This window comes from Acipenser ruthenus, chromosome 4 (assembly GCF_902713425.1).
Source record: "Acipenser ruthenus chromosome 4, fAciRut3.2 maternal haplotype, whole genome shotgun sequence".
Taxonomy (NCBI): domain Eukaryota; kingdom Metazoa; phylum Chordata; class Actinopteri; order Acipenseriformes; family Acipenseridae; genus Acipenser; species Acipenser ruthenus.
Window position 1 is genome coordinate 51,780,535 of NC_081192.1, and position 11,341 is coordinate 51,791,875.

Below are 11,341 nucleotides of genomic sequence, written 5' to 3' on the forward strand. Positions count from 1 at the left end.
TTGTCTCCTTTTTTGCATTCAGCTCTTGTTTTGAAATACATTTTTGTAAATCAAATATGAAAGAATGATTGCTAGTGTTTGGTGTGTGCTTGGCATTTTTCTGCATTTTTTATAATGTATATTAAAGAAAGTCTGTTTAAACATATATTTTCTTTGATAAAACTGTCATAGTATTTGAATAAATGCACGCAGCAGCACAGAATATGAAAATGTTATTTGATGCTAGATCTCTCAACTTTGTATAATTTGCTTTTTAAAAACATTTTAGCAGATCTGTTTAATACTCTACACTATCAAAAACATCATACTTGAATCATTCCTTAATTTAGAAAAGTCATATCTAAATGTACATAATACTTCTTTCTGTTGTGCAGTATACAATCAATTAACAAGTCAAGCCTAGTGTTTAAAAATGTGCTTTTGGAATTGTAACATTAATCATGCAAACAGTTTTCTTTATGATTTTCATGAATGTTAAACTTACGTTAAAAATGTAACATTTTGTTTAAATCTTGTGTTTCATCATGCCATCTTGTTAAAGCAGGTGGTTACCTAATTACTGTATGTATCTTGGACAATTTTGTTCTGGTTCCTGTAGAGTATTGGAGTGTTACAGCTTTAAGCAATGTATGCTAGAGAGGTCAAAGGGCAGAAGGCGGGAGCGAGATGAGAAAGGTTTTGTCTGGAGAACGGGGTTTGGTGCATGGCTGGTTTAATAAAAAAACAAGAGTTCACTTATTAAACACGTCTGGCGTGAATACTTTACATTGGCGACGAGGATAAAACTGCTCCGAAGGTTTCCAAAAAAAAAACAAAAAAAAAACAGAATGGCGGCATACGGCAAAATTGAAGAATATAAGGCAGAACAAGAGGACTGGATTCAGTATACAGAGAGACTGTCCCAGTATTTCATCGCAAATGAAATTAAAGAAACTGAAAAGCAACGTGCAATCTTGCTTAGTGTATGCGGGGCTAAAACGTATAGCCTTTTGAGAAGTTTAGTGGCTCCACTTAAACCTAGTGAAAAAACATTTGCCGAGCTCGTGGCAGCTCTTACAGAGCATTATAATCCGAAACCATCAGCCATAGTACAGAGATTTAAATTTGATAGCTGTTCTCGCAAGCCAGGCATATCAGTAGCTGGTTTCGTAGCGGAACTCCGCGCACTTTCAGAGTATTGCGAGTTCGGAGACACATTGAATGACCGTTTGAGAGACAGACTAGTGTGTGGAATTAACGATGAACGCATACAACGCCGATTACTGTCAGAGTCGACGCTGGATTTCAGAAAGGCACTGGATATTGCGCAAGGGATGGAAATTGCAGCAAAAAATACTTCCGATCTACAGGCTACAACAAGCGGCATTCTACTGTCAAGCACAGGTACGGTCAATGAGATTTCATACGATAAATCCAGAAGACAGACCAGTTACTCAGAGAACCAGCACAAATTGCCATGTTATAGATGTGGGGGTAAGCACTCACCTGATGTCTGTAATTTTAAAGATGCTGAGTGTTACTCCTGTAAAAAGCGTGGCCATGTTGCCAGAGTCTGTCGTAGTAAAAAGAAAGATACACTGAAACAGCCCAGGAAGGAGGAATCGATGCACGTAGTGGAGGAGGAAAGTGAAGTGTATACAATGTTCAATGTAAGAAGCAAGCAGCAGAGGGAAAAGCCAATCACTGTAGAGGTTATTATAAATGACCAAGTAACCACCATGGAGATTGATACTGGAGCTTCAGTATCAATAATTAGTGAATCAACTTACAACAGAAACTGGCCTTTGGACAATAAACCTGAACTTACCACATCTGATGTGGTTCTACGCACCTATACAGGGGAACAAGTTCCAATACTGGGGTCCATCAGTGTTTTGGTTAAATACCAAGGACAAGAGATATATTTACGACTCACTGTAGTTAAAGGGGAAGGCCCCAGTCTGCTGGGTCGGGACTGGTTAAAACAGTTGAAACTAAACTGGACAGAGCTATTTTGGACACAAGCTGCAGGATACCAAACATTGTTGGAGAAGCATAGCGAACTCTTTCAAAGTGGTTTAGGTACACTCAGGGGAACGACAGGAAAAATTCAGGTGGACCCAGCAGCTAGGCCACGTTTTTTCAAACCGAGACCAGTCCCATACGCCATGAAAGACAAAGTGGATCAAGAACTGGACCGATTGATAGCAGAAGGGGTTATTGAACCAGTACAGTTTTCTGAGTGGGCAGCCCCAATAGTACCAATCCTAAAAGCAGATGGCAGTGTACGTATATGTGGGGACTACAAGGTCACAGTTAACCAAGTGGCAAGGATAGATACATACCCCATTCCCAGGATTGAAGATCTTTATGCTACGCTCGCCGGAGGACAGAAATTTACAAAAATTGATTTGAGCAACGCTTACCTGCAAATTCTACTGGACAAAGGATCCAAACCTTATGTGACCATTAACACACATCGGGGACTGTTTTGCTATAACCGCTTGCCTTTTGGAGTGTCAGCAGCACCTGGCATTTTTCAAAGAATAATGGATTCGCTCTTACAGGGCATACAGGGTGTGTGTGTGTACCTTGATGACATTCTCATTACAGGCAGAACTAAACAGGAACATCTTGCAAATTTAGAGGAAGTGTTACACAGGCTCTCACAGTCAGGAATGCGTATAAAAAAAGACAAGTGTGTTTTCCAGGCTCCTGAAGTCATCTATTTGGGACATAAGATAGACGCAGCCGGTCTACATCCCGTGGAAGAGAAAGTGAGAGCCATATCAGAAGCTCCAGCCCCAAAATCTGTTACTGAGCTAAAATCCTTTCTTGGCCTGCTCAACTATTATGGACGTTTCTTGCCAAATCTGTCCACAGTTTTAGCACCATTGCATAAACTGTTGCAGAAACAGGTCCGGTGGCATTGGGGTTTGGAGCAGACAAAGGCGTTTACGCAGGCAAAAGCTCTGCTGCAGTCTTCAGACGTACTGGTGCACTATGATGGTAAGAAAGCCCTGGTGTTATCATGTGACGCTTCGCCTTATGGATTGGGAGCTGTGCTTGCACATAGGATGTTGGATGGTTCGGAGCGGCCCATCAGCTATGCATCACGCTCTTTGGCACCTGCCGAGAAAAAGTATTCTCAACTGGAGAAGGAAGGGCTGGCTGTTATTTTTGGCGTAAAAAGGTTCCATTGCTATCTGCTGGGCAGACATTTTACAATAAATTCAGATCACAAGCCTCTCCAGAGCTTGTTCAATGAAAATAAACCAATACCCCCAATGGCCTCGGCTAGAATTCAGCGCTGGGCTCTAACGTTGGCTGCATATGACTACAGTTTCCGATATAAACCGGGGGAGGACCTTGGCAACGCAGATGCACTGAGCAGACTTCCTTTACCAGAAGGCCCACAAAAAGTGCCAATGCCAACCGAAACAGTTCTTTTATTGGAATGGCTCTCAACGTCCCCGTTAGATGCGAGACAGGTCAGCAAGGCTACCGAAAGAGACCCAGTGTTATCAAGGATACGCAGAATGGTTACAAATGGTTGGGTGGGGTTGCCAAATAGGGAAACCAAGCCTTATTTTAGCAGGAAACAAGAAATAAGCATCATGGAAGGTTGTCTCCTGTGGGGAGCACGTGTCATCATTCCACCTACAATGAGACCGCAAGTTCTAAAATTACTGCATGAGGCACACCCAGGGATAGTGCGCATGAAGTGTTTGGCACGGAGCTATGTGTGGTGGCCGAAAATGGACCAGGAATTAGAAAAGAAGGTCCAGGAATGTACCAGATGCCAAGCAAATCGGCACGCCCCTCCAGAGGCACCGCTACATCCCTGGAAATGGCCACAAAAACCATGGGAAAGAATTCATGTGCATTATGCTGGTCCTGTTAATGGAAAAATGCTCCTGGTGATAGTGGATGCGTATTCCAAGTGGATCGATGTCCACCCGATGACCTCGTCCACAGCTGAGGCTACTATTGACAGACTCAGAGTCACTTTTGCTGCTTTAGGGCTGCCAGAATCAGTTGTTTCCGACAATGGACCACAGTTTGTGGGAGAACTATTCAGGCAGTTTATGGTCCAAAATGGCATTAAGCACATTAAAACATCCCCTTATCACCCCTCCTCTAACGGTTTAGCAGAGAGGGCAGTTCAGACAATCAAGGAAGGATTAAAGAAAATGGAAAAGGGGAATATGGAGTCGAAACTGATCAGGTTTCTTTTCAAGTACAGGGTGACGCCCCAAGCCACCACAGGTAAATCACCAGCGGAGCTCCTGATGGGACGGAAACTTCGCACCCACCTGGATTTGCTATACCCAGATGAGAGAGCCAGGGTCGAGCAGAAACAGGCGCAACAGAAAGCAAATCATGATATACACGCCAGACAACGGTTCTTTAAGGTGGGGGACAGTGTGTTTGCTCGCAACTTTGGCACAGGGCCGCAGTGGTTGTCAGGCACCATAAGCAAACAGACAGGTCCAGTGTCATACGTTGTGCAATTGCAAGATGGTAGAGCCTGCCGGAGACATGTGGACCATGTCCGTAGGGGTTTTCCTAAAGAACCTGAGACAGATATGCCGCAGCCTGACAGTCCCCAACTAGAAGTAGAGGACACTGTGTCTGACCAGCCCTGTGTGGACCAGGGTGACTCAAGGACAAAGACACAGGATCAGCTTGCAAACTATGAAGAAGAACAGGAGATTCTAGAAGACACTTCTGAGAATCAGGACATTACAGTGGGGGACCAAACAGAAGACACAGCCCCTTTGCGTCGCTCTAGTCGTATCCCGAAGCCTCGGGTACTGATGGACTGGTAAAAGCTAAAACGAGATAGTTACAGGCAGTTACGGAAGAGAGGGCAGAATAATCCCTCATAATTGTCTGGAGGAACAGGGTAGTCCACCCCTGTCCTCATAGTGGGGTCAGGGATTGTTTGTGTTCTTGTTCTACATGTTATTATTAATAATAGTATTTTGTTTAAAAAAAAAAAAAGAAAATATAGGGGTTGACAAATACTTAAAGTGGGAGGAATGTAGAGTATTGGAGTGTTACAGCTTTAAGCAATGTATGCTAGAGAGGTCAAAGGGCAGAAGGCGGGAGCGAGATGAGAAAGGTTTTGTCTGGAGAACGGGGTTTGGTGCATGGCTGGTTTAATAAAAAAACAAGAGTTCACTTATTAAACACGTCTGGCGTGAATACTTTACAGTTCCCTTTAAATTAAAAAATATGTCACTGGTTTAAGCGATCTCTTGCCCAGGGTGGAAACCAATATTCAACTTGCATAAATAAACAGCAAGATTACATTAACAGTATATAGCACACTTCATGCTTTCTTTGGATAAATTCCATCCATTGTCAGCCTTGGGATACATGCTGGCTTGGGACACATATACATTTGAAAGTTGGTCATTATACATTCATTGTTAGAGGCATCTTGAGTTTATCTATTGAAAGATGTGCCAAGAATGACACAAAGCTTACTTAAACAAAACTTTCCAGATTTTAAAAGGGAGACTATTGTAACTATTTCTGCATTCTCATGTTTGCAATTTGGAAATTAAGAGTTAAATTATTAAAATGACAATAAACATACTACCTTATTACCAGGCTTATATATATAAATATATATATATAGCAGTATGTTTAGCACATAAATACCAGTGAAGCCCTCCAGTCAAGGCTGTATGAACTGATAATAGACTTCAAAACTACATTATTGTATATTGTTACAAATGCCAGCCTGAGGAGAACTCACTTTATTACTGTTTCACACTCATTTCACATGTTTAAACATGGCAAAACATCAGTTACCAGTAACAATCTTGTCTGGATGGCTTCAGTTTATTTATTTTTAATTTTAAATTGTTTTCCCAAGGAAACTTCAATTAGGAGCTCTTTCACAGAAAGGGTGGTGAACCATTGAAACAGGCTGCCGGACAGAGTTGTGAAAGCAGAGACTATCGAATCCTTCAAGAATAGACTGGATGCTGTCATGAACAATACTGTATAAGCATCTTTGTGACTGTGACAGGATAGCCGAGTCGTGGTGTCCCAGTCCAGAAAGCTGACAGAGATTCACGCTGGTGCTTGTTTTTAATGAAAAAAATAAAATAAATAAATTACAAGCAAAAATACAGCTTACAGAGCCAAAATAAAAAGGTTTAACAAAACAATCAAGCACCACAAAAACTGAACAGAAAATCCCTCACCCAAATCTGGCACTATCACGGTGCATTTCAATATAAACAGAGGAGTATTTGTCACATGTACTTGGCAGTATATGAATTAACCTCATCCCTGCTAACCACCACCACAAACACCACACTTATTTACAAGCAGGGCTTTGGACCAAGAAACCTTAGCTGCTTGTAGTGATTCAAAGGGATGTCTAATGATGAAGAAATTTAATTTATAGCTGGTATGACATGTTACTCACTTAGGTATGCCTGTCATTCTGGCTTTTTTTTTTTTTTTTTTACATATTATACAAAGTGTACCAACAGACTATCGCATATATTGTGATATGTTTTGTATGGTATGTTATGTGCCATGAATATCTACACTTTGTTTGCATTTATATTAGAATAACCAATTGTTATAATGTATTGTTTAATTTGCTCAGATATTTTATTTCAAAGAAAGTAGCTAAATGGAGCTAACATAATATAGAATAATTTTTTTCTTTACACAGTTATAGGTTTCAATAGCAAATACATTTTTTTTGGAAAAAACTAGAATAATACACAAATAAGTCTAATGGTCGACTACGTAAACAACCCCTTGTGTTTAGGGAACAAATTAATATTCCTGGTAACTGCTGCATGTAGGTGCAGTCTAGTGCCTCTCTGTCTACTGACAGACCTTTACATGCAGCTTTCATTTTCATTTCTCCTGCCACCCCAGGCCCTCATACTTACTGTATATTAAGCTATTCCCTAATGTACACCCCAATGCAGTCAGAACCACAGCCAAGTTCTGATTGGCTTGACCTGCAGTGTTTCCAAGCATGCAGCCCCGCTGGCTTCCTTGGAAGGTGCAGGGGCGCCGGGAACTCCACCATAGCTGCCCTGGTGTGAGCCCCTACAGTAGGAGGTCTGGCCAAGGATCCTGTATGCCCTAATGGCCAATTCAGGATCACAGAGGCCCACCTTAAGAAGGCTTACGCAGCTACAGCAAAGGTAATGCGCTTGGCCAACATGGCAGGTCTACTAACAACCTATCTAGATGGCATCCTGCGGTCCTGCCCCTCCCTGAGCCGATAGTCTCAGAGCTGCGCCTAGTGTCAGGTATGCTGCTCCAAATTTCAGGCTTCCAAGGGCAAGCCTTAGGTAGAAGCCTGGCGGGACTTGTAGTGGTGTGTAGACAGCTTTGGCTGTCTCAGGCCAGGGTCCCCGATGCAGACCTTTTATACACGCCTATCTTCCATGGCCTTACTTTCGTAGAGGAGATGCAGGTGGCTGTGATGCTTCCTTCCTGTGCTCCGGTATGGGACAGGTTTAAGCGCTGGCGTCTGGCCGTAACCATGGTTACCCGGACAAGCCCTATCCCCACTGCACTGTGTGGCAACCTGAGGCATCGCTTACAGGCTTCCGCGGCAGCCAATACCCGGGGCCGTCAGCAAGGATGGGGAAACACCGGACGTGTGGCCCCAGCACATCAGCGGTCTGGGAAGCAGTTTCCGAGGAAACACCCCAAACAGCCTCCTAGACAGGCTCCACCACAGCCTCAGCAGCCCCAACAGGGCTACTGAAGGCTTGCAGCCTCAGACCCATCCCTTCTCCCAACAGCAGCTGCAATACTGGCGCAATTGCACCTAAGACAGCTGGATGCCCACCACCGTACAAACCGGTTACATGCTGCAGTTCCGCACGGGACCTCCCTTTCGAGGGATCACGGTTACATCCATGAGCGACCCTCTCCAGGTCTTAGCTCTCAGGCAAAAAGTAGATACACTACTTCGAAAACATGCCATCAGTATCGTAGAACGCACCTCTCAGCAATGCATCAGTATCGTAGAACGCACCTCTTGACTTTTTGGTGCCAAAAAAGGACGACGACCTCTGCCCCATCCTAGATCTGAGACACCTCAACAGGTTCTTGAAGTAGAGATGGTCACACATCGCCACATCCTCCAGTCAGTCCAGCCGTTTACCACTGTGGACTTAAAGGACGCGTATTTTCACATCCCTATTCATCCTGCGCACAGAAAATACCTGCGCTTTGACTTTTAGGGAAGCGTTTTCGAGTTTTCCATGCTGCCATTCGGCTTCTCCTTAGCCCCCCACAAATTTTCAAAGTGCGTGGATGCCATCCTAGCTCCCTTGCGGCTGCAAGAGATTATGGTGTTGTACTACCTGGACGACTGGTTGATTTGCTCCCAGTCACAGGAGAGAGCAGTGATCCACCCAGAGATCATGACAGAGCATCTGGCAAGACTGGGTCTGATCCTGAACGATGCCAAAAGCCAACACCGGTCCAGTATGGTTTACTTTATTATTATTATTATTATTATTATTATTATTATTATTATTATTATTATTATTATTATTATTATTATTATTATTTATTTCTTAGCAGACACCCTTATCCAGGGCGACTTACAATTGTTACAAGATATCACATTATTTTTACATACAATGCAATACAATAAAGCGGTCCACGTTAACATTCATAACAATTTAATCATGATTACGCTTAATCAGATAGCGAATGGTTTACTCTAATATTACACTATTAAACCGTGTGCTAAAACATCACAGGAGTGCCACGTTTATTATATATATAAGGACAATCTGCTCTCTTTAGAAAGATGTGTTGGCTCTGAAAAGAGCCTTTGGGTTCATTGTTACATCGTCGCTTTAACTGCTCACTTCTTTTTAGGAGCCGCCTTCTTCGCTGCAGGTTTAGCTGCCTTGGTCACCTTTTTAGGTTTAGGCGCTGCCTTCGCTTTCTTCGGGCTCTTCTTTATGACCTTTTTAGGCTTGGCAGCTGCTTTCTTTGGGCTCTTGGGCGCCTTCTTTACAGCTTTTGGTTTCTTCGCTTTCGTAGGAGTCTTCTTGGGTGTCGCTTGACAACCGCTTTCTTTGCCGCTGGTTTCTTGGGAGCTGCCTTCTTCTTGGCCGCCTTCTCCTTGGCTTCAGCCGCCTGTTTATTGAGCTTGACGGAGCCCGAGGCACCGGTGCCCTTGGTCTGTAGCAGGGTCTCCTTGGTCACCAGGCTCTTGAGGGCTCTATTGATGAGGGAGTTGTTCTTCTCCACATCGTAGCCGCCGGCCTGCAGGATCTTCTTGAGCGCCGCCACAGACAGCCCGCTGCGCTCCTTGGAGGCAGACACAGCCTTGACGATCAGCTCCAATACTTGGGTCGCCAGCTGGATTCCCTTACAATGCGAGCCTACCTGTCGGACGACAAAGTGGCCGCCATTCAGAACTGTCTAGCCCTGTTTCAACAGGGATCCACAGTACTGTTGGTGTTGTGTCAGAAACTGTTGGTTGATGGCCGATGGCCGCAGCTTCATCAGCCATCCCACTAGGGTTACTCCGCATGCGCCCGGCCCAAACGTGGCTCAGTGCCTTCCGGCTAGATCCCAAATGCGACAGACACCGTTGGCTGACCTTGTCTCGTGTCTGTTGGGAAGCCCTATGCTGGTGGAGGCAAGCCCCTCACCTGCGAGAAGGCGTAAAAATGGGAGTAATTCACAACCATCAGGTGGTAACGACAGACGCAGCCAACTCGGGTTGGGGTGCGGTCTGGGAAGGCAGAGGAGTCAGCGGATCCTGATGATGACATAATCAAAAGGATTAGAAAAAAAAACATGCACAATAAAAACAGCCAAAAAATAACCAAACCACCAAAGACACATTAACCCGCTAGGTGCTTTCAAAACAAGCCAAATTTGGCTGGAAAAATGCCAGTTTGGCAGCACTGGGGATGTAGCCTAAAAGTTGCATTTGAGACGCATGCATTACCTATTAAATGTTACCTCAAGTTTAATGTACAAATAAAACGTAATTTAGGACTACACCACTGCTGGTGCCCCCAGTAATCCTCATTATAAAGACATCCTTAGGAACAAAGAATTATGTGAGTTCTAATGAGATGAATGTTAGAATGAAGATGATTTAAATAGGATTTAAGATAGTTAGGATTTAGAAAACAGTAACCTCTTAGGTTACAATTTTAAATACAACCTTATAATGAGATATGAATAATAATACTGGCATACAAATACAAGTGCTATCCAGTTATCTGTTCAAAGGCTTGGAATACAATTAATGGTATTCATGTGATTAATAACATGTCTGGCTTAAGTTTTAACAAGGCAACATTCAAAGAGGTATTGCATTTATTTTTATTTGTTTCTCCAATAAGTTTTGATATTATTGTGATAACTCTGTAACCTTAACACTTCATGATTTTACACCCCTTCTTGGACATTAATGTTGGTGCTATGCTATTTGTAGTTTGATTCTTAATGAACTATTACTTCTATTTCACAGCCTATGAATACAGTGTGTAGTATTTTGCCACGTTTTGTTCTGTTCCTCATTCATACTTAATTAGTTCAATCTATGCAATGTTTCAATTTAAGATTTTAATTAGGGGTTTTAATCAAGTAATGATTAATCACACCTGTGGGCTTTGATCGCTAAAAAATAATGAATCGATTAGTCTTGTTTACATGACAAACTGTGGGCAGAAAACAAATCTTGAAAAATGGCACAGGGTACTTATTGGAGGGTATACCCAATATTTCACAATATCTTTGGATAAAAAAAAAGCCTGCAACTTGCAACATTTGCTCATCGGTGCTTTCCTTTCACCGTTTAGTTTATTGTATCATCTTAGTCGCAAGTTGTTTTTTGTTTTTATTCAATGTATTTCTTTCAAACTGTATCAGAAAATTAATATTGAAAAACTTGTTTGTCTGAAAAAGTGGCTGGCTTAGTGATTTAACAACAGTGTATATAGTTAGTGTTTGCTGTTAGGAGCGTTAAAACGTAAACTAAAGAAAGAAATTCCCAATGCTGGACATGTTTTAGGTATGTTTTTTACTTTTAAATGTCTCTTTATTATACCGAGTCAAGAAACGCAATTAATCAAATACATCTTAACATTCCAAACAATCAGACACATGTTTCCCCCCTCCCTTTTTTTTTGCTTTTAAAGCACTATACACTTTTAACCCATCCTCAACATCACTGATTAATAAGAAAAAGAAAACCCTCCATTTTTAGTTATCCCTGCCTCCCCTTCCAATGAAATGTTCAGACTAAAAGAAAAGCCAGGTGTGAGCCAACCCATAAAACACCACAAACAGCAATTCAAAACTAAATTAATATTTAAAT

The 11,341-nt window shown here is 42.5% G+C and overlaps 1 protein-coding gene and 1 pseudogene across 1 annotated transcript; one reads left to right on the forward strand and one right to left on the reverse strand.

Annotated features, from left to right (window-relative positions):
* The first annotated feature begins 827 nt into the window (after window positions 1-827).
* Window positions 828-4,811, forward strand: LOC131737008 (uncharacterized protein K02A2.6-like). The gene has a single exon (XM_059023428.1). The coding sequence runs from the start codon at window positions 828-830 to the stop codon at window positions 4,809-4,811; it is 3,984 nt and encodes a 1,327-aa protein (XP_058879411.1).
* Window positions 4,812-8,591: 3,780 nt separating this feature from the next.
* Window positions 8,592-9,782, reverse strand: LOC117400032 (histone H1-like; annotated as a pseudogene).
* Window positions 9,783-11,341: the final 1,559 nt, after the last annotated feature.

Excerpts from the sequence above, each read along its gene's own strand:
- LOC131737008 (XM_059023428.1), top strand. The coding sequence starts at position 828 with ATGGCGGCATACGGCAAAATTGAAGAATATAAGGCAGAACAAGAGGAC.